At 39.4% G+C, this 19,584-nt stretch overlaps 1 protein-coding gene across 1 annotated transcript in view; it reads left to right on the forward strand.

Annotated features, from left to right (window-relative positions):
* PKD1L2 (polycystin 1 like 2) overlaps positions 1–19,584 on the forward strand; it is a 1,522,374-nt gene that overhangs the window by 1,297,078 nt on the left and 205,712 nt on the right. The window contains exon 44 of the mRNA XM_044081586.1: positions 14,834–14,994. Within this exon, the coding sequence (XP_043937521.1) occupies positions 14,834–14,994 (161 nt within the window). The remainder of the gene's footprint in view (positions 1–14,833; positions 14,995–19,584) is intronic.

Consider the following 19,584-nt stretch of genomic DNA (forward strand, 5'->3'; position numbering starts at 1 on the left):
AAAATGTAAAGACTAAGCCACGATGGACAATAAATGAAATGTTAATTCTATATAACTAAATAACTAAATAAGCTTCCAACTGTTCCTCTCAGTTATACTCAGAAAACTGAAAAGAAAATAGAAATTTAGCAAAGATTCATAAGTAATCGTTACAGTGGCTTAATATTTTTGTCCATTTACCTGCTTTATGCAATTCGGGGTAACAGAGACTCTGGTGACATTTTTGACACTGAGTGTGCTGGACACAGAGAAACTAATCTCCGATATGATTCCAGTCTGTCAAGGGTCATACTAAACACAATCAGTTACACAAGGCACTCCCACCTATGTGCAATTTAAGAAATTGACAGTTCATGTATGGCAGTTTTTTTTGAGATGTGGAAAGAAATCAAAGCACCAAACAAAACCCACAAAAGCACTGAGATGTACACAGAATCTACCCCAACCAAGAAATGAACTAGAGAACCAAGTACTGTGAGACACTAGGTCTATTTGATTTGGTCATTGAACGACATTGTTGAAGCCCACATGGTCAAGACCACATGATCAACAATGCAGTTCGTTGACCGTTTTGACTGAGATCGTGGTACATTGGGGCTTGGGGAATGTACTCTTCTTCCCACTGTAGTGTGATCTCAGAGCTGGTATATATAATTAGCAGAGTGTGGGGCGGTGCAGGGGGTGGCCACAATAAAATTGTTTTAAGCTCTTTTTTTCCGTTGTGCTGGATCATTTTTGTGAGATTTCTACAGTTTTTTCTGATGCGTGCACTTCAGTCCACCTTGCATGCCATTTGGTTCTTACCTAGCTATACAGCCCTTGTAGTATATGTATGAGTGCCCATGGGTGGAAAGAGCTAATGAATTTTGAATGTTTACATGCTTCTTCTATCCATGAGGGACAAGAGTGCTAAACCAAGGTGAATTTGCCATTACCCCTCCAGTAATCAAAGATGCATTTGAGCAGAGTAAGAGATGTGCTTTGTTTAACATAGAGTGGAAGGCAGTTCCACAGAAGCAGGATTCTTTGTGATATATACATATCCCTCCAGTATGTTTTATTTATGTTAGAGAAGAGATTGAGATCTATTGAACAGGTGTTTCTGACTACTGGACCTACAAATGTGTAATAAGTCTCAGAGAACAGGGTCAGTTGAAGTTCTATATGCCAGGCAGCCTCACAGAAGCCTATAAGATAATAATAAGAAGGAGAGGACTTTGAGACAGTCAGCATAGTTTTTATGGTCTAAACACTTGATTTTTTTTTTTGAGAAGGATAGGTACATACCAAAGGGAGATTGTACTCTGTGATTTATAAAACAAGTGAATGTGGGATCTTTAGAAAAGGAGAAGCAAATTGCATAGAAATTACGTAGAAATAAATGGAATTTATGGAAACAATACATGTAGAACAATGTTCAGGAAAAGGATGAGAATGATGAGTGTGGTTTAAGGGAATGCAAGAATTGAGCTATGTGTGTAATATTGGAGTAAAAGATGATTGTTAAAAAGAAAGAAAGCAACCATATGTAATATGTAATGCATGCAAATGATAAATGTTAATATGGTTTGTGACTCCCGTGCACTGGCCCAGTAATCAAGGAGTCTCAATCCTCACCACTAGCACCAGTGAGGGGCGTCCACATTGGGAGGCTAACAAGTACACATACAGTAAAGTACAATTTCCCTTAAGAGCATACAGAGACCACAGTCAGTCTGGGGCTGGTTTCTCCCTTTCTCTCCAGATCCCCAATAAGACTCCCCACTGGCACAGCTATAGGGTTCAGATCTTAGCTGAGTGATCAAGCCAAAACCTCCAGCACCCTCTCTGTCCAACCAGTGCTTTGTGTCCCTTCCCAAGTAGCTGACATGCACACACTTTGGGATATGAATTCTATACACACAGACACTCTGGGAAAAAGCTGGCACAGGTTTCCCAGCTATGCCCCCCTTCTGCCTAGATTATAACGTAGTACCGACTGCCACCAACCACCCCTATCAGCTACTATAAAGGCCCTTACCAAAGTGTGTCAATTTCTACTGTGCAATGTTATTATTATCCAATTGGTAAGTGTGACTAAGACTTGAAGGCTATTTAGAAGTGGCCTATACAGTGTCACCAAATACATACAAGTACTCTTAAGAGTGTAAATATTTCTACACACAAACCAGCCACAGTTAAAAGGTTTAAAATATTTAATAATAAATAAAAACACAAGACAATACTTATCAACTCAACACAATCACATTAGAGAGTTTAGTGATCGCAGGAAAATACTTTAAAACAATATTGTAGGATAGTTTCACCTAAATATAGAAAACAGCTAGACTAATCTGGCTATGTTCTTATATGTTCCTAAGAGAAACTATGTTCTAAGTTCTACTTACAAGGCAAAGTGCTGGTGAGTTGTTGCCAGCTTCAGAACAAAATACAAAATGCTCTCCTTACTTTCTGAGATAGCCCTTAAATTGATAATACACATTATGCTGAGTCATTTCAGATTACATCATTCTTGTTACTTCTCCTTAAGTTTCCCAGGTTCACAGAACTTAAAATTTAACATTTTTATTTTGATCTGCACCTGCCAAGAAGCCACAGCAATAAAAGACACTTTACATGTGAAACCTAGTAATTATCTATATCTTAAAACTATAGAAAGAATTTCTAGCTGCAGACATCTTGTCTCCAAGCTTGAGATAAAACACAGTCCTAAAATCCTTTGCTTATGAGCTTTCTTCCAGCAGGGTGCACTGTGGTTACATTTTTGAAGCTCAGAACATACACAGTTTTCTTACATTTGTCAAAATTCTAGCTAACTAGTCTGGCAGCCTTCACGTGGTTTGTTTTCTATTTCTTATGCCTTTGTCTTATGATATAATTTAATAAAGGTATTTAAAACAATGATCAGCCTAATGGGTGCCAAAAACAGTGGAAGAATGACATTTCTATACCTAGATGCCATATCTTTATCTATATAAGCTGTATGATGAAAAAAAGGCTTGCTTTCAGTAGTGGATATATATATATATATATATATATATATATATATATATATATATATATATATATATATATATATATATATACATATATATTGATATGTGGTGATCAAAAGATAATTGATTGTCAGCATAGATTCCCAAATCTTTAACTATAGGATCAGCATTCAAGGGTACATTGTCAATAGTTACATGGGGTGTCCTGTTTGCCAAAGGCTACAATTGTAAATTTCCTGGCATTCAGGTATAGTTCATGGTTCTTGCACCAGCTGTTTATTTGGGACAGGCCCACATGGAGGATCTCTGTTTCTTTAAGAGAATTCATGATGTCCCTGCAGCATATTTGAAATCTCTTAGAGATTTTTCTGAGTAGGGTTGTTTGGACCCAATAGTTTCTTATAAAAGAGGGAAAACATATTAAAGATTTTTTTGGTTCATGGTAGATTTGTTGCTCCCTTGGATAAAATTTCTGGGATAGTACCAAGAAAGGGTACAATATGTTTCCCAATAATTAATGGAGTTAGATTTGCAATGTAGGGATTTTTTGGTTGTGATACAGAGGGCATTATATATGCTCTAAGGTGTCCCTGCCATAAATTTTATATAGAGGAAAGTAAGAGACCTTTTAAGGTCAGACTTTTAGAACATGTACATGACATAATGGCATACAAGAAAGCTCCATAGCTGAACATTTTAAGGAATGTCATGGAGGTAAAGCAGAAGGTTTACAAGCAACTGTATTAGAACAGGTAAATGTTGACCAATATGGTGGCGTCCAGATAAAAATAGATTGTTGCATAAGGAATATATATATATATATATATATATATATATATATATATATATATATATATATATATACATATGTTTTCACTTCATAATCTCAAAATGCTGAAATCTTGAATTTCAGCATTCCGAGACAATGAAACCGAACCATTCACAATACTGAAACCCACTATCACGAATCACACAGTCACGAACATACATACACCATACACCACATAACACACACACCATTCCAACCACAGTGCACAAACCACATAACCCTACACTACATATAAGCAGGGGGGCAATCCCCACTGCTCCCCCCACACCCCCCTACTTATATATACCAACTCCGAGATCGCACATAAAGAAAAAAAACTCACAACATGGCATTCTACACTCGCTCGCACACAAATACACCTCACACATACGCAAACACCAAAAAATCCAACACTCACACTCATACTTACACCTCCCTACTCTTACCCACAAATACAACGTACAAAAACACACACATACACTCATTCACCTGCAATTTCAGACACCATACCAGCCAAACACTTCACGCAATGTATTGGAAATGCATAAGCGCGGATTCAAGATATTCAAATTCGCTCCTATGCACTTTCAGCATCCTGAATTTTCAGCTTCATGGTCTCAGAATGCTGAAATTCTAGATTTCAGCATTTCAAGATTATGAAGTGAAACTATATATATATATATATATAGATATATATATATATATATATATATATATATATAAATATAACACTTTGGTTCCTTATGGGTTAAATATAGAGTATAATTGGAGGTGTTTGATTTAATTCGTTAATTATATAATTGTTTTTTTTAGATAATTATTTAAGGCAGGTGATTGTTTTAAATGTTTTTACTCCTTGAAGGCTGTGTTAGCCGAGACAAGGCTGTGTTAACCAAGACATTTGAGATAATACAATACTTCTTTTGGATACTGGCAGGTTGTTTTGTCCAATTAATGATGACCTCCAAGTTTACAGTAATCTTGGTCAGCTATAAATCCCTTACATTGGTTCTGACCTCTGAGAAATAGAAGCCATAGAAGAGTGGCCTAAGTACTGAACCCAAGGGTACTCTGCTGGAGACAAGTCTTTGGAGAATACAGAGCCACCCACCCTTATTTCCTGGACTCTATTTGTAAACCAGTTCGCTATCCAATGCATTGAATAGGGATTTACATTTAGCTGTGAGAGTTAAGGTACAATACCCAACTGTGGAATGATATTGAACAACTTGCAAGGTCTAGCCATGCAGTGTGCATGGGTGTGCCCTCATCCATTGCATTAGTTACTTTTTCCAAGAAGTCTACCAGGTAAAGTAGGCAGGATTTGCCCTTGATTTGCCCAAAATGGTTTGGGTCAAGAGTTTGTAGTTTCCCCTGTATCAGTATTTATTAATTTCATAGACTTACAGATGAAGCTGGTCAGGCTTATGGATCTATAATTACCCGAGTCTGTTAAGACTCCACCTTTGTGCAAGGAAATAACTGTGGCAGTCTTCCATTCATCTGGCATAAAGCCTTTTTTGAGGCTGAGATTGAATAGCTTTTGCAAGGGGTGTGACAGGTCATATTTCAGGCTAACTAGTAGACAGTCAGATATGTTGTCCAGCCCCATAGAAGTAGTGTTCTTGCTCTTGGGAGATTACGGCTGGTTAATTTTAGGTATGTGATAGGTTTGTTAGTTTGCTTTAAGAACCTCTGTGTAGGTAGATCTTTGTGTTTGGTCTGATCTTGGTTTCCTCTGTTTAGTGTTGTGCTGTATGTTCCTGATAACATTTACTATACAATGTGGTTATGTGTAAAAACTTTGCATCCAGTAGCATTGTATAGCGAAACCTCTCACACAGACATTGTCTGTTTAAGCAGTAGGTAGTTCACAGTAAACATGAGATAATTGTTACATAATCTCAGGATACTCATTTCAAATATACTGGCTGTATTGGCAAGGTGCTAGTTGAAGACATCAATCACAGTTGGTACCGAATACATGTAAGAATTTCTGAACACAGAAACAGATGCATCGTGAAATTGTTCAGGCACAGGCATTGCTGTATTCTGGGCTGTGGTGTAGTTCCGGTGTTGTCCATTACCTTACTTGGATAGAAGGAAGTTTCTTTGCTCACCAGTGGGAGTGGGGAGCCTTGAGCAGCCTACCTGTCCCTGTAGGAAGTGACCTCAACACAAGAAGCTGTAGTAATTGGTTGTTTTGGACCATTTCTAGCTCGTTTGTAGTTCCCTGTTTAAAATCCGCCTCTGGGCGTTTTTTTCTGGCTATACTGCTCAGACAAGCTCCTCGTGGTCCTGCAGAGTGGTCCTAGCTACAGAGAACTCAGAAAAGCGACTACTTTCTGGATTTAAGTATCTTTGCTTTTTTTCACTTGGAATAGCTTCTGTAGCTTACCCTGAACTAGCTTGAACTGTTTTTTTAACTGTTTGCTGCATTATTTAAAAATCTGCACTTAAAGTTACTTTTTAGTCGAATTTGATCGAAAGTTTGTTTGTTTAATTTAACTGTTGAGGCTGCCCACTAAAGTGTGCTAGCCTGTGTAACTGATTTATCACTGTTTCTGCATTTTCTGTGTGTTTCTATAAAAAAAACAAAAAAACAAAAAATAATCCTTGTTTTCCCGCCTCTCCTTGGCTAGTTTAGACCAGTTTACAGGCATTGCTGCATTCTGGGCTGTGGTGTAGTTCCTGTGTTGTCCATTACCTTACTTGGATAGAAGGAAGTTTCTTTGCTCACCAGTGGGAGTGGGGAGCCTTGAGCAGCCTACCTGTCCCTGTAGGAAGTGACCTCAGCACAAGAAGCTGTAGTAATTGGTTGTTTTGGACCATTTCTAGCTCTTTTGTAGTTCCCTGTTTAAAATCCGCGTTTGCACAGCTTTGCGCGGTTGTGCGCATAGCGCAGCGCCAGTTAAACAAGGTTAAACTTCTTCTGGCTCCGCCAAGACTGCTCTTCAAATTTTCCCTTAAGGAAGCTCTACTCTTAGTATAATCAGACTACTCACTATATTTTAAGCCTAGCACTTGTTCTCAATACTTCTCTACTAAGTAAGCACTCTCGTACTAAGTAAAGCACTACATCTACCTACCACCCCTGTGAATATCCACTTCCCTTAAAGGTACAGCACTCCCTTATACTGTTCTACCATGTCGAGTGGTAGATTATTGGCATCCTCTCCAGTTCATCTGGTCAATCTGGGTATCTTGAGACAATGCTACAATTGTCTCATGTACACAGACAACCCTCTCCTCCTCCCAACAAACACAAATGCATGTGAGAGATGCAACTATATAGCCGAACTGGAGGCTGAACTCTCTCAACTCAGGGCTGGCATGACCAGACAGGAGGAGATGGTAACCACACACACAACAATCCCAGTCCCACATAGACCTACCACAACTGCAAACCAAACACATAAAAACACAAAGACATACTCGGAGGCTCTAATAAAAAACTTACCAAAACAACAGAGGCTCCCAAAGCAGACATCCACCACCTCAAAACAAAACACATGCAACACATACTTCAATAAATCAGTGTGTCAACCAATCACAGCCCTTAAGGCCAAACACCATGCCTGATACAGTAGTAATAGGTGACTCTATAGTCAGACACACTGATGTCCCGCTGACCAGGCTGAACAAGGAGAGGGTGACTGTGAGCTGTCTATCGGGAGCTAGGATCCGCCACATAACACACGCACTCAAGTCACTCCAAAGCAAGTACAAATATGACTCCGTCATTGTCCATGCTGGCATGAATGACCTGAGACGTACCGCCCTGGACTACATGAAAAGAGACATAGAGGAGCTCTCCGATTATGTAGCCCAGGCTGGTATGACCCTGACCCTGAGCAGCATCTTGCCCTTACCAAGAATGATACCACAATACAAAGACAAGATGATCAGCTTTAATAATTGGCTCAAGTACTGGTGTCATTCTAAGGGGATCCAATGTCTGTCTGCCTGGGATGACATGTTGGACAAGCCACGCTGCTTCGCAAGGGATGGCTTACACCTGTCACCACTGGGCTTCCGGATATTGGCTAAGGCTCTTGCCACCCCATAGTGCCTTTTTAGGCAAGACTCAAAAGACAAACCCACCTCCTTAGAAAACAAAATGGAAAAAACTAAGGGTAATGCTGCTCAACGCCAGAAGTCTAAATCTCAAGATGCAGGCACTCGATGCACTCCTCAGCATGGAGAACATCGACGTCTGTGCAGTAACTGAAACCTGGTTCAAGGCTCCTGAGAGTACCCCAGCACTACCAGGCTATACCTCAGATCATGCTTTTCGGCCCCAAAACCTGAGCCGAACCACAAAGGGAAGGGGAGTGTCCATATTCATCAAGGACACCCACACCTCCAGGTTAGTAGCAACACATGAAGCATCAGAGACCATACAGGTGCAACTAACCATAGGCAAAACTGCTATACAACTGGTAGCATGTTACAGACCACCCTCCCAATCTCAGGAACCCCACTCAGCCTTCCTGAAGACATTGGAGGATATGAATGTATCACAAAATACCATCATACTGGGAGACTTCAACTACCCAAACATAGATTGGATACATTATTCTAGCCCTAATACCCTAGCCCAAAGGTTCCTGGAATTCATAAATTCAAATGCACTGGAACAACTAGTCACCTCTCCCACTAGGGGAGATAATATACTAGACCTGATCATCACAAACATGGGGACAAAATGCTCCACTCCGGAAGTATACCCATCACTAGTGAGATCTGACCACAAACTAATCACCCTGGATATACATATCCCACCTTCACCCCCAGCACAAAAGACCACAGTGAAAAACTTCTCAAAAGCAGACTTCACTCTTCTTAAGACTGACATGGTATCCTTTAAGCCCACTGTGCCAGTGGATACCACATCCCACAATGCCAAATCCTTCACAAATGCTTTCTATGGACATCTCCAAGAATGCATGGATCATGCAATCCTAAATAAATCCAAGTCCCTCTCCACCAAAGGCAAGTGTCCTGTCTGGTGGACCTCAGCCATTAACAAATTGTATAACAAAAGAAGGAAGCTACTGCACGTCAGAGCAAAATCCCATGAAGGGAAGACATCTCTGATCAACATTAGCAGAAAACTACGTTCTCTCATAAAAACATCCAAGGCCAACTTTGAGAGAAAAATCGCTAAGGACACTAAAGATAACCACAAAGCCTTCTTCAGCTATGTTAGAAACCTGGGTGGAAACCCTCAGATATGCTCAGAGTTAGTTCACAACAACAAAAAATACACTGAACCCACAGATATTGCCAACATTCTGGCTGACAGGTTCAGTGCAAATTTCTCCCCTCCCTCAACCCCAAAAGAAGAAATACTTATCCCAGCTGAATGTAATCTCCCTGTCATCTCAGATGTCCAAGTGAGAACTGCCCTAAACAAAGCTAAAAACACAGCATCAATGGGACCTGACGGAATCCCGGGTTGCGTGTTACGTGAACTCCAAGAGGAGCTAAACACACACATAAAAATGCTATTTAACCTTAGCCTTACTTCAGGATATGTACCTGAACACTGGCGTACAGCAACAGTGGTCCCACTCCACAAAGGGGGTACCTCTACAGACCCTGGGAACTACCGCCCCATAAGCTTAACCAGCCTGGTCTGCAAAGCTACAGAAAGAATCATTATGGAACTCATAAACAGAGACATAGGGGACCTACAGACACTTGACCCCACCCAGTTCGGCTTTGTAAAGGGCAGATCCTGCCTTTTGAACCTGGTTGACTTTTTCAAAACAGTCACTAGAGCCATTGATGAGGGCAAAGCAGTCCATACAGCCTACCTGGACTTGGCTAAGGCCTTCGACACAATACCCCACTCAAGCATCATAGATAAGCTCAACAGCTTAAACGTAAACCCTTATGTCACTAGATGGGTTGCAAACTGGCTAAAGGACAAAACCCATAAAGTTAAAATCGCTGGAGCAATGTCAGACTCAAAGCCAGTCACAAGTGGTGTCCCACAGGGATCTGTCCTGGGACCCCTCTTGTTCGGCATTTATTTCTCAGATGTTAAAGCAAACATGGGAGGGTTGTGGCTGACAAAGTTCGCAGATGACTGCAAACTAGGTGCCATAGTCGATACACCAGCGGACACATACATCCTACAAAAAGGCCTCACAGAAATGGACAACTGGTGCCGGAGTCACGGCCTTAAACTAAATGCCAAAAAATGTATAGTGATCCCCTTTGGGAAAAACAAAGTACCCACAAATTATCACATAGACAGCAACCCACTGAGTACGGAAAAAGTAATCAGAGACCTAGGGACCCAAGTCGACAGCGACCTCTCATTTGACACCCACGTTGCCAAAGTGGTTAGAAAAACATTCTACCTTGCACACCTCATCATGAAGGGATTCACATCCAGATCCAAGGATGTCATTGTACCCCTATACTCCTCCCTCATCAGACCCATGATTGAGTACAATGCCCCATTTGGTATGTACCTCACCCGGCATTTGCAACAGCTGGAGAGACCACAAAAGTACCTCACCAAGAGGATCAAGGGTCTCCAACATATGTCTTATTCTGCCAGACTAAAGAAACTTCAGCTCTATTCAGTAGCATACCGCCTGCTCAGAGGTGATCTCTGCCTGACGTACAATGCCATGTCCAATCAGGATCTGATGGACATGCTCCACCTCAAAAAATCCAAATCCATCAGGACCACGAGAGCTAAAGACTTAAACCTCGGCACAAGTATGAATAGGACATGCTGGAGGGATAGATTCATAACCCAGAGGCTTCCCATGCTTTGGAACAAGATCCCAGTTCGTATTAGGCAGAGCCCCTCACTGACTCTCTTCAAGAGAAATCTTGATGAGTGGATGGGAGATCGTAAGTTTACCCCAGGGGTCACATCTGTGTCACTGCTAGACAGGGGCACAGTAAACTAATTCTATTATATAAGGGGACCTTCATTGTGCCACTACTAGACAGAGGCACAGTATTCTAAATTTATTCTGTACATTTTTTGTACCATTTCATGGGGTGGCAAAAGCCACATCACTATGGCTAGGCTTACAAATGCCCCAGGGCAGATAGCCTAGTACTATACTATGAAACTATGAAACTGCTAGTAAGAGTAAGGTAGAGATGATTAGTGTGTTTCATGGTATAAATGAGGAAATTCATCAGGTCATGGAAATAATAGAGCCCAGGGATATTGCTTGATGATCCTCATGTGGAGCATGGTTGCTTACATAGTATCCATATCAGCCTATATTCACAGTCTAGTGAATACTTCCCAAAAAACATTTGTGACTGTGTCGGGCATGGCCAGGGGCAGGTTTGCATGCATGGTGGTCATGTGGGCCATACATCATGAGTGCTTGCAACAAAGCGCTGCATTGATGGATGTGGGTTCCTTCATGACACAGACTGTTAGTAGTCATCAGACTTACATACCACATGGTAGGACCTCTCAATCAAGGTTTAGGTCATGGTGTGCTGCAAGTCACTGTCAAGGGTATCACCAGCATCTAAATGGTCTCACCATTGTAGCAACTCAATATCAAGTTCCCATAGCAGCACTAGCTCCTAATCTCTGAGACCATCCCTAGCACTATCACTAGGAGAGGCATCGTGTATGGCACAATAACAATCTGACAGTCACTCACAATTTTACATACTCTGATGCATACATCCCCAACACCAACCCCAAAAAATGGCAGGAGAAACAAAACTGAGTAACAGCACATCCAAAGCAAACCTAAACCAATGCATGATATCTGTGATCAAGAATGAAAATATTTGTTAAAAAATTAACTAAAATAAGTACTGATAACAAAATTTTAAAATGTTTTTAAAAATCTTGAGTTACCTGTTTACAAGAATAATATTATCAGAAAAAAAATCCTTAATAACTTCATTATTACATCATCACATCCTTAGTTCTTAAGTCAACATCTGCAGAGGAAGTTTACTGTGTGGTATTATACACTGTTTCACAACCCTGCCCACTACCCTTCCACCACTGGTATACCTAGCATTTATGTTTCTGTCCACAGACCACTGGTACCTCTTTATACACTACCAACTTTACACTTTCATACAATAAATGCCATGGCTCATGGTTGGAAACTAGACACCACAGCTTCACCTGCACTGCCATGTACAATGCATGAGCTTTAGTACTACCATTGGTCACTGTCACTAATGGCACAAATGATAGAGGGAGCTGTACTACTACCATTGGTCACTGTCACTAATGGCACAGATGATAGAGGGAGCTGTACTACTACCATTGTTCACTATCACTAATGGCACAGAAGATAGAGGGAGCTGTACTACTACCATTGGTCACTGTCACTAATGCCACAGAAGATAGAGGGAGCTGTACTACTACCATTGGTCACTGTCACTAATGCCACAGAAGATAGAGGGAGCTGTACTACTACCATTGGTCACTGTCACTAATGGCACAGATGATAGAGGGAGCTGTACTACTACCATTGGTCACTGTCACTAATGGCACAGATGATAGAGGGAGCTGTACTACTACCATTGGTCACTGTCACTAATGGCACAGATGATAGAGTGAGCTGTACTACTTCCCTTGGTCATTGTCACTAAGGGCACAGATGATAGGGGGAGCTGCACTACTACCATTGGTCACTGTCACTAATGGCACAGATGATAGAGGGAACTGTACTACTACCATTGGTCATTGTCACAAATGCCACAGATGATAGAGGAAGCTGTACTACTACCATTAGTCACTGTCACTAATGGCACAAATGATAGAGGGAGCTGTACTACTACCATTGGTCACTGTCACTAATGGCACAGATGATAGAGGGAGCTGTACTACTACCATTGGTCACTGTCACTAATGGCACAGATGATAGAGGGAATTGTACTACTACCATTGGTCATTGTCACAAATGTCACAGATGATAGAGGAAGCTGTACTACTACCCTTGGTCACTGTCACTAATGGCACAGATGATAGAGGGAACTGTACTACTGCCATTGGTCATTGTCACAAATGCCACAGATGATAGAGGAAGCTGTACTACTACCATTAGTCACTGTCACAAATGCCACAGATGATAGAGGAAGCTGTACTACTACCATTGGTCACTGTCACTAATGGCAGAAATGATAGAGGGAGATGTACTACTACCACTGCTCATTGTCACAATGCCTCAGTTGATAGAAGGAGTTGTACTGCCATCATTGGTCACTTGTGGTAGTTTTATACTAGATCAATGTAGAATTGTGTTATTCAGAATGCAAGAAGCTGTAAACATTCTACACACAGTAGCATGGCCACGTTGAATGCCCCCCCTAAGACTTGTCCAGGCAGTGGAAACAGGCTTACAGCAGCCCCACCACTAGCTTGTTAACTGTGTGTGGGATAAGGCAATGTTGTTACTCTTCTGCAGTGCCCTTTGGGTTACAGACTGGTGTCATTAGCCAAGGTCTGAATAGGTAGCTGGGTCACCTAGAAAATATAGTTTGAAGGGGACACATGAAGACAGAGTGGTTATTCATTAAACTATAGTCACCATACAGAGAAATAGCTATGGGAGAACAAGTTATTTAAGGTGCACTTACCTATTAGGTGTCCATGTAATATCCTACCATGCAGGAAGTGGGGTACAGTGAGATTGTGTGCTCTATGTGGGAATCATAGTTACTGCCAGGATGATGGACTGATAAATTTGTGATACATCCATGTAGATCAGACACTACCTGATAGATAACTGAATGGCAACACTTCCTATCCTGGCATCTACCCACCCATGGTCCAGGTGGGGCCCTGATAGCCACATGGGTGCAGTCTTTCACACCAAGCACCTAAATGAAGCAAGCCATTCCCTAGAAGGATTTTGAGATACCTAGCATTTCCCTGAGTCTATCTCTGAAAGGTCCCCATTTCATGTAAAGTAGGGGCTACACATACCTCAGTTCCCACAGAAATAGGAAGGCCTTGTATTCCTCTGGTTCAAGTTTGTGGGCCATACAAGTTCACTAAAGCCCATATAATGTCCATGTTCACTCTAAACCATTCATGCACCTCCTGCTCCTGAAATTTGCAATGAGTCATCTTGCCTATACTTCCTCCTCCAGGGCTGTTGTGGTGTGGAGGAGGCAGGCACCTCAAAGTAGGAAACATGAAGACTCTTAATAAAAATTAGCATCTTCACTGATTGCAAAATGACTGGAAATGCTTACTTGTATATAATATATGCATCAATGTGCATTTGCATAGCAAAATCATGTCTGAAACACAAAAGCAGGAAAGGAGCCCCATTATCATTCTATTGGTACAGCATTTACATGTAACTTGTCACTTAAATCTCTTTATGCAATCATTTACATACAACAGCCTCTGTGACTTTTCAAGGGTTGCACATATGATTAGAATACATCTATGAATCTCATTTTGTCTGTACTTGTGTTTAACCAATACACAAGCACCCACCACGTCCACCACGCATATGAATAAGGACTATGAATGTTACCCACAAATTTTTAAGTTGCATTCTTTTGCATGCCACTCTCTTTGTATTTAGAACCTTCTACCACAAAGGTTACATAAGTTCTCAAAACTGGGCTGCCTCTAAAGGTCCTTTAAAGCCTGTTTGCTGGAGCTGGCATACTCTGATTTTCAGGGTAGTGGTATTATGAGTTTTTAAATCACAGAGTTTTCTCTTTATATCAATTGTTTACATATGTATTTATTTATTTGATTAAATGTTGCTCAGTCAATTAAAAATTAATTTCAATTCACTGCACACTGTTGTAATTCTGTACTGTAATTTAGTTGGACAAACTTGTTTCTTCTTGGTTGTAAAACATTTGGCAGTATCATCAGTCACTTGAATAAAATATATACGATTAAAATATATTTTGAAAAATTCTATACAAAAATACTCAGCTTCACAAGTCTTCATAAATGGTAATAAATAGGAAGGTGTGGCATTACTTCCTAATTGTTAATCAAGATATATGGAATATTATTGTTTGTTGTTTGCAGGGAAAGCTGATGAAAGAACAGAGATGGGGTTATTTCAAGAGCAAATGGAATCTGTTGGAGTTGGCCATAATTCTGATAAGCTGGAGTGCACTCTCAGTGTACATACAAAGAACAATTCTAGGAACAAGAGATCTCACGTACTACGAAGATCACAGAGACGAGTAAATAATATTCATTCCTTATACTGTATATCCGATTATTTTTTTTTAGCAGTCCTGGTTTACTTAATTATTTTTTCCAGTTTTGCTCAGTTAGACATCTTCCAGTCCAGTCAGAAAGATTTGCCTAACCACTTCCCTCATGACATAGGCTATCAGTGTATATAAAATGACTTATAAATTAAAACTGGACTGATTCACTTGATTTTATCAATGCAACTTATGGACTGAATTTTGTAAGCCAAATATAGTAAGGCTTTTTGCAATCTGATGTGTCAGATTTAACAGATTAAATTCCAAATCTGTCAAAAAGAATTGTTCAACAATTATTTTTTGGAGGTCTTAGCTCCCTATATATGCTAAGCAAGGGACTTTGTATCCTTTAACCCCCTTTACTACATAGTTTGAACTCCAAATCACCACAGATAGAAGGAAAGGACAACTATCCTTCTGTTTAGATAATATGATTGTTTTGATGGATTTGCTGGAACAGATTTAAAACGTGGAACAGATCTTTCGATTTTTCAATGGTGCCATCCAGATTTATATGAAAAATTCAGTAAAAAGTTCCACTAAAATGATTACTGAGTATATTTTCTTTATTTTAACTATTTATTTATTTATTGTTTGTTAGCCAGGAGAGTGGAATGGTACATGACCATTTTAGCCATGACCTGGGCCTAAAGGCAGATAATACAACATACATTTATTAAGATCAGATTAGCAAAAACTACAGTAGTAAGCATAAATACAAAATAAGTATTATCGAGCATTATTCACAAATACATGTATATACAGTTGGTAAACTTGAGCAAAAGACTAACATAATAGTGTCCAAGGAAAAAACTGTTAAGCTACTGGTGGCAGGTAGAATTATTTTCTTAACTGCCTGTTTAGGTAAGAATATGCAGTGTTTAACCTACTTCTGTGAAACAAATACCCTTCTGCTACTGAGATAAATGAGATTTGAGCTTTTTCTTAAAGATGGGAAGTTTATCCATGGCAGTAATATCAAAAGGGTAAAGAACTCCGAGAGGCTTGGCCAATTTTATAAAAGGATATTTCACATAGTGTGATAGAACTGAGGACTACTTAATCTGAGTGTTGTAGCATTTCTAAGACAGTGGTTGGGTCTGGCCATGAAAAAACGGCTGACAAGAGGAGACCAATATTGCTGTTTTAGAATACAAACTGTGAGACAGCTGAGCAGAAAATTTGATCTAACAGAAATAGGAAATTACTTAGTTTTCTTAAAAGTGATGCAATGGTAATCAGAAGGGCTGGCAAGGTGAATAAATCTAAGGATTTTGTTTTCTGTTTTCTGGAGGATTGCAATATTTTGAGCTGAGAGAGATGAGACAATACGGAGTTTGAAAACTACCTAAATAATGGTGGGTAACTAAGACCAGTTCTATATGTGGTGCAGAAAGCTGAAGCACTGAAAGCAGATAAGAATGTGATTAGTATATCTAAACGCTGAGGACTCAGGTGACGGTTTGGAATGAGTGTAATGTTTGATGGCTCATCCTTGTAGTGAGGTGGAAAGTATATTAACAGCTGGAGCTACAACCCATGGCAAAAAACATGGGTTCAGCCTTCTGAAAAAACATAAGAACAACAGACCAACAAATCTTCCAAGAAGTTCTGCTTTGATTGCATATTCTAGCATAGGGAGGGTATACAGTAGATCATAAAATAAAAAAAATGTAATTACTCTAGAATGATGGCTCATCTCTGCCTAGCAGGTGTCCCAAGTTGGCAGTGTGGTTTTGGCCAGCCAATGTGTGAATAGATGGGTCATGAAGGTGATGAAATACTTGATAGTCTATGCAGAAAAGTTCAGAAAATTGAAACTGTAACTTGGCAGGGCAAAATCATGCATATTGTAGTGTTGCGTCTTGTTTCTGTCCACCCTGTTTCAAATATAATTATGAATCTGGTTTTAAAACTGCAACATTGCTACTTTACAATATACCTGAATAAAACATTTGTGTCTAGTTCTTTTGAAGAAGTTGAGTAATCTAGTCAAGACTCAATGTTAACAATAACATCTATTATATTATTCTTTCATTTTTCTGAAGTTTTTTTCTCAAATCCAGGAAAGTTTTCATTGAGCATTTGCAGGGCGGTGCTACTACCCCACTGTAGAGCATAGAAGTTATTCCTTCTTTCCCTGAAATACAGTAATGTTTTTTGTATATAATACAGTGTTTAATTTCACTATGGAAAGTACTTTTGCATATAAGTCTCATTCTGTGTTAGTTTGCTGTTGTGTGTATGTGGTTTCTACTCATTCTCCAAATCGTGTTTTGGCTTATATTATTTTGGAAGTGCTGAAAAGATAGGACAGCTAACACCTTTTAGAATTCTTCAGGAATTTTAGTCTGGTGAAGGTATTAGAAAAGATATTATGGGTAACTGCTGAACTTAATTGGACTTTCTTTAAAACATAAAGGACTTCACCTGAGAAGGCAGGATCAGTGGATCTGACTTGACATCAAAAGTTAATTAACCGGCACATGCCTTCCCATGAAAGCTGAGTGGCTTTAAAACCAAATCAGAGTGAAAACATTTCTTTTCACAATAAAACACTAAAGATATTGCTAGCAATTTATACAGCTTGAACAGAACACAGAAAAATCTATTGGAACATTACTCCTGAGTTTACCTCCTCATAATCCTTTGGAAAGTAATGGTAATTTTCATTCTGACAAAAAGAATACCCCTTCCTAGTCATATCCAAAAACCATTAACGGTAACTGCCAAAATAAGCATATTATACTGGCCAACATTTTATTCCACCAGCATCCTACAACTTCTTCTATGGAAATATTTTATAATTGTAGAATTTTGCTAAAGGAAATTTGACTGGGTAAATATATAGTTTACTGACATGTCCAAACAAAACCTCATCTTTTCTTTTGCACTGTGTTGTCTTACTGAAGCAGAAGTCAGGTTCATAAGTTTCTTACACAAAGCATAAGACATAAGATGTTCACCTGATATTATTGTCACTGTATACACCTGACACAATGCAATGCTCCTGTTCATCTTCACCTCTTCATATAAAAAGTGTCTTATGGCCATAGTGTTAAAGGAAACACTTTAAATTTTTAACTCAGTTGCAGTTCCCCCTGAGCAATTCTGGACACAATAGTGTTATTTCTATAAATTAAACTGAGTGTTCTACAAATGCATGTTCTTTCCTTAAAAAGATCTACTTTCCAAGATTCCACCTGAATTAAAATTATGAGGGAAGAGGGTAAGAACCTATAGTTCCATGAGCAAAGATTCTGTTGGACATCATCAAAATAAATCTGTGCTCACATCTTGAACAGTCCCCATGTGGTATGGCACTAGCAAAGAGTCCATCTGTATTGCCTGGCTGGACCATTATATGGTGGTGATACAGCAAGCCCATATATATATATATATATATATATATATATATATATATATATATATATATATATATATATATATCATGGGTGACATCCTTTCTGAAACTTCTTCATCTGGCTAAAGCTCTACCAGATAGCAGTTAGGAGTACAGCTCCCCTCACACAGGCAAAACATCTTTTTGCAGTGACATAAGTGAGCACTAGCAAGAAAACATTTAACTGTACCTATTTTGGAGGTACGTACCCATTCTAAGCTTGATTTACACCTGCAGTTGATTTTCCTATTTTTGGAGGTGTTTTCCCAGTTTCGGGCTTGATTTAACCCTTCAAACAATTTTCTGAATACTCCCTATCACGCACAATTAGGAAGCTGTTTAGGACACCAGGAACTAGACTACATGACCAGCATACTCGGGTGCAAATAGTTTAAAGAAAAAAAATGATCTTATGGCAATAGTGTTATATTCTCCCTTTTTATTTCTTTTCTCTTTTTCCAGTAATTTCTGCAGTAAAGTAAATGAACAAAGTAAGATCCCACTGACATTGACACCTGCCTTGATATTTTAATGCAGATGGACAAAGACCTGCTATGTCCTACATTAAATATGGACCATGATTTGTTTAGCATAGTTTGAGTAACTAGACTAAAGACAGTCCTCTCAACTGTAATGTAGTTCTTCCAGTGTAGTGACATATGATAAGATGAAAAAAATACAAATTATTTTATAGCAACAAGCTTAGTACGATTTCTCACTTGTGTTGTTCTCAATGACGTAGATAAGGCCTTGGATAGGCTTATGTACCTCTAAAAGAAGCACTTCAAACTTTGGTTTCCCTAAAACTACCCGGACAGGCTACTGGCCCATTATGATGATGCTGCACTAATGGATAATATAAGGAGAGTAGTCTCTTGTGTGATTATCCTGTACATAACCATGCACCACAGCTTTTGCCTGGTATTAGAGGTCCTTATCCAAGAAATATGGGAAAACACAGAGACTATAGGTTTCAATTCAGCTTACTCTGAGTATACTCAGATATTGTACATGGATGAAACACCAGTATACCTAACACACTCTGAGTATGTTTTCGCCAAGTGCACTATTTCTTATTGAGTGAATATAGGCTCAATTTCAACCTGTTCCTTGATTTAGAAATCTGCACTGCTTCATGAATGTCATTTTTCAATAAT

The sequence above is a fragment of the Protopterus annectens genome, chromosome 8.part1 (genome assembly GCF_019279795.1).
Source record: "Protopterus annectens isolate FY-2018-M chromosome 8.part1, PAN1.0, whole genome shotgun sequence".
Taxonomy (NCBI): Eukaryota; Metazoa; Chordata; order Ceratodontiformes; family Protopteridae; genus Protopterus; species Protopterus annectens.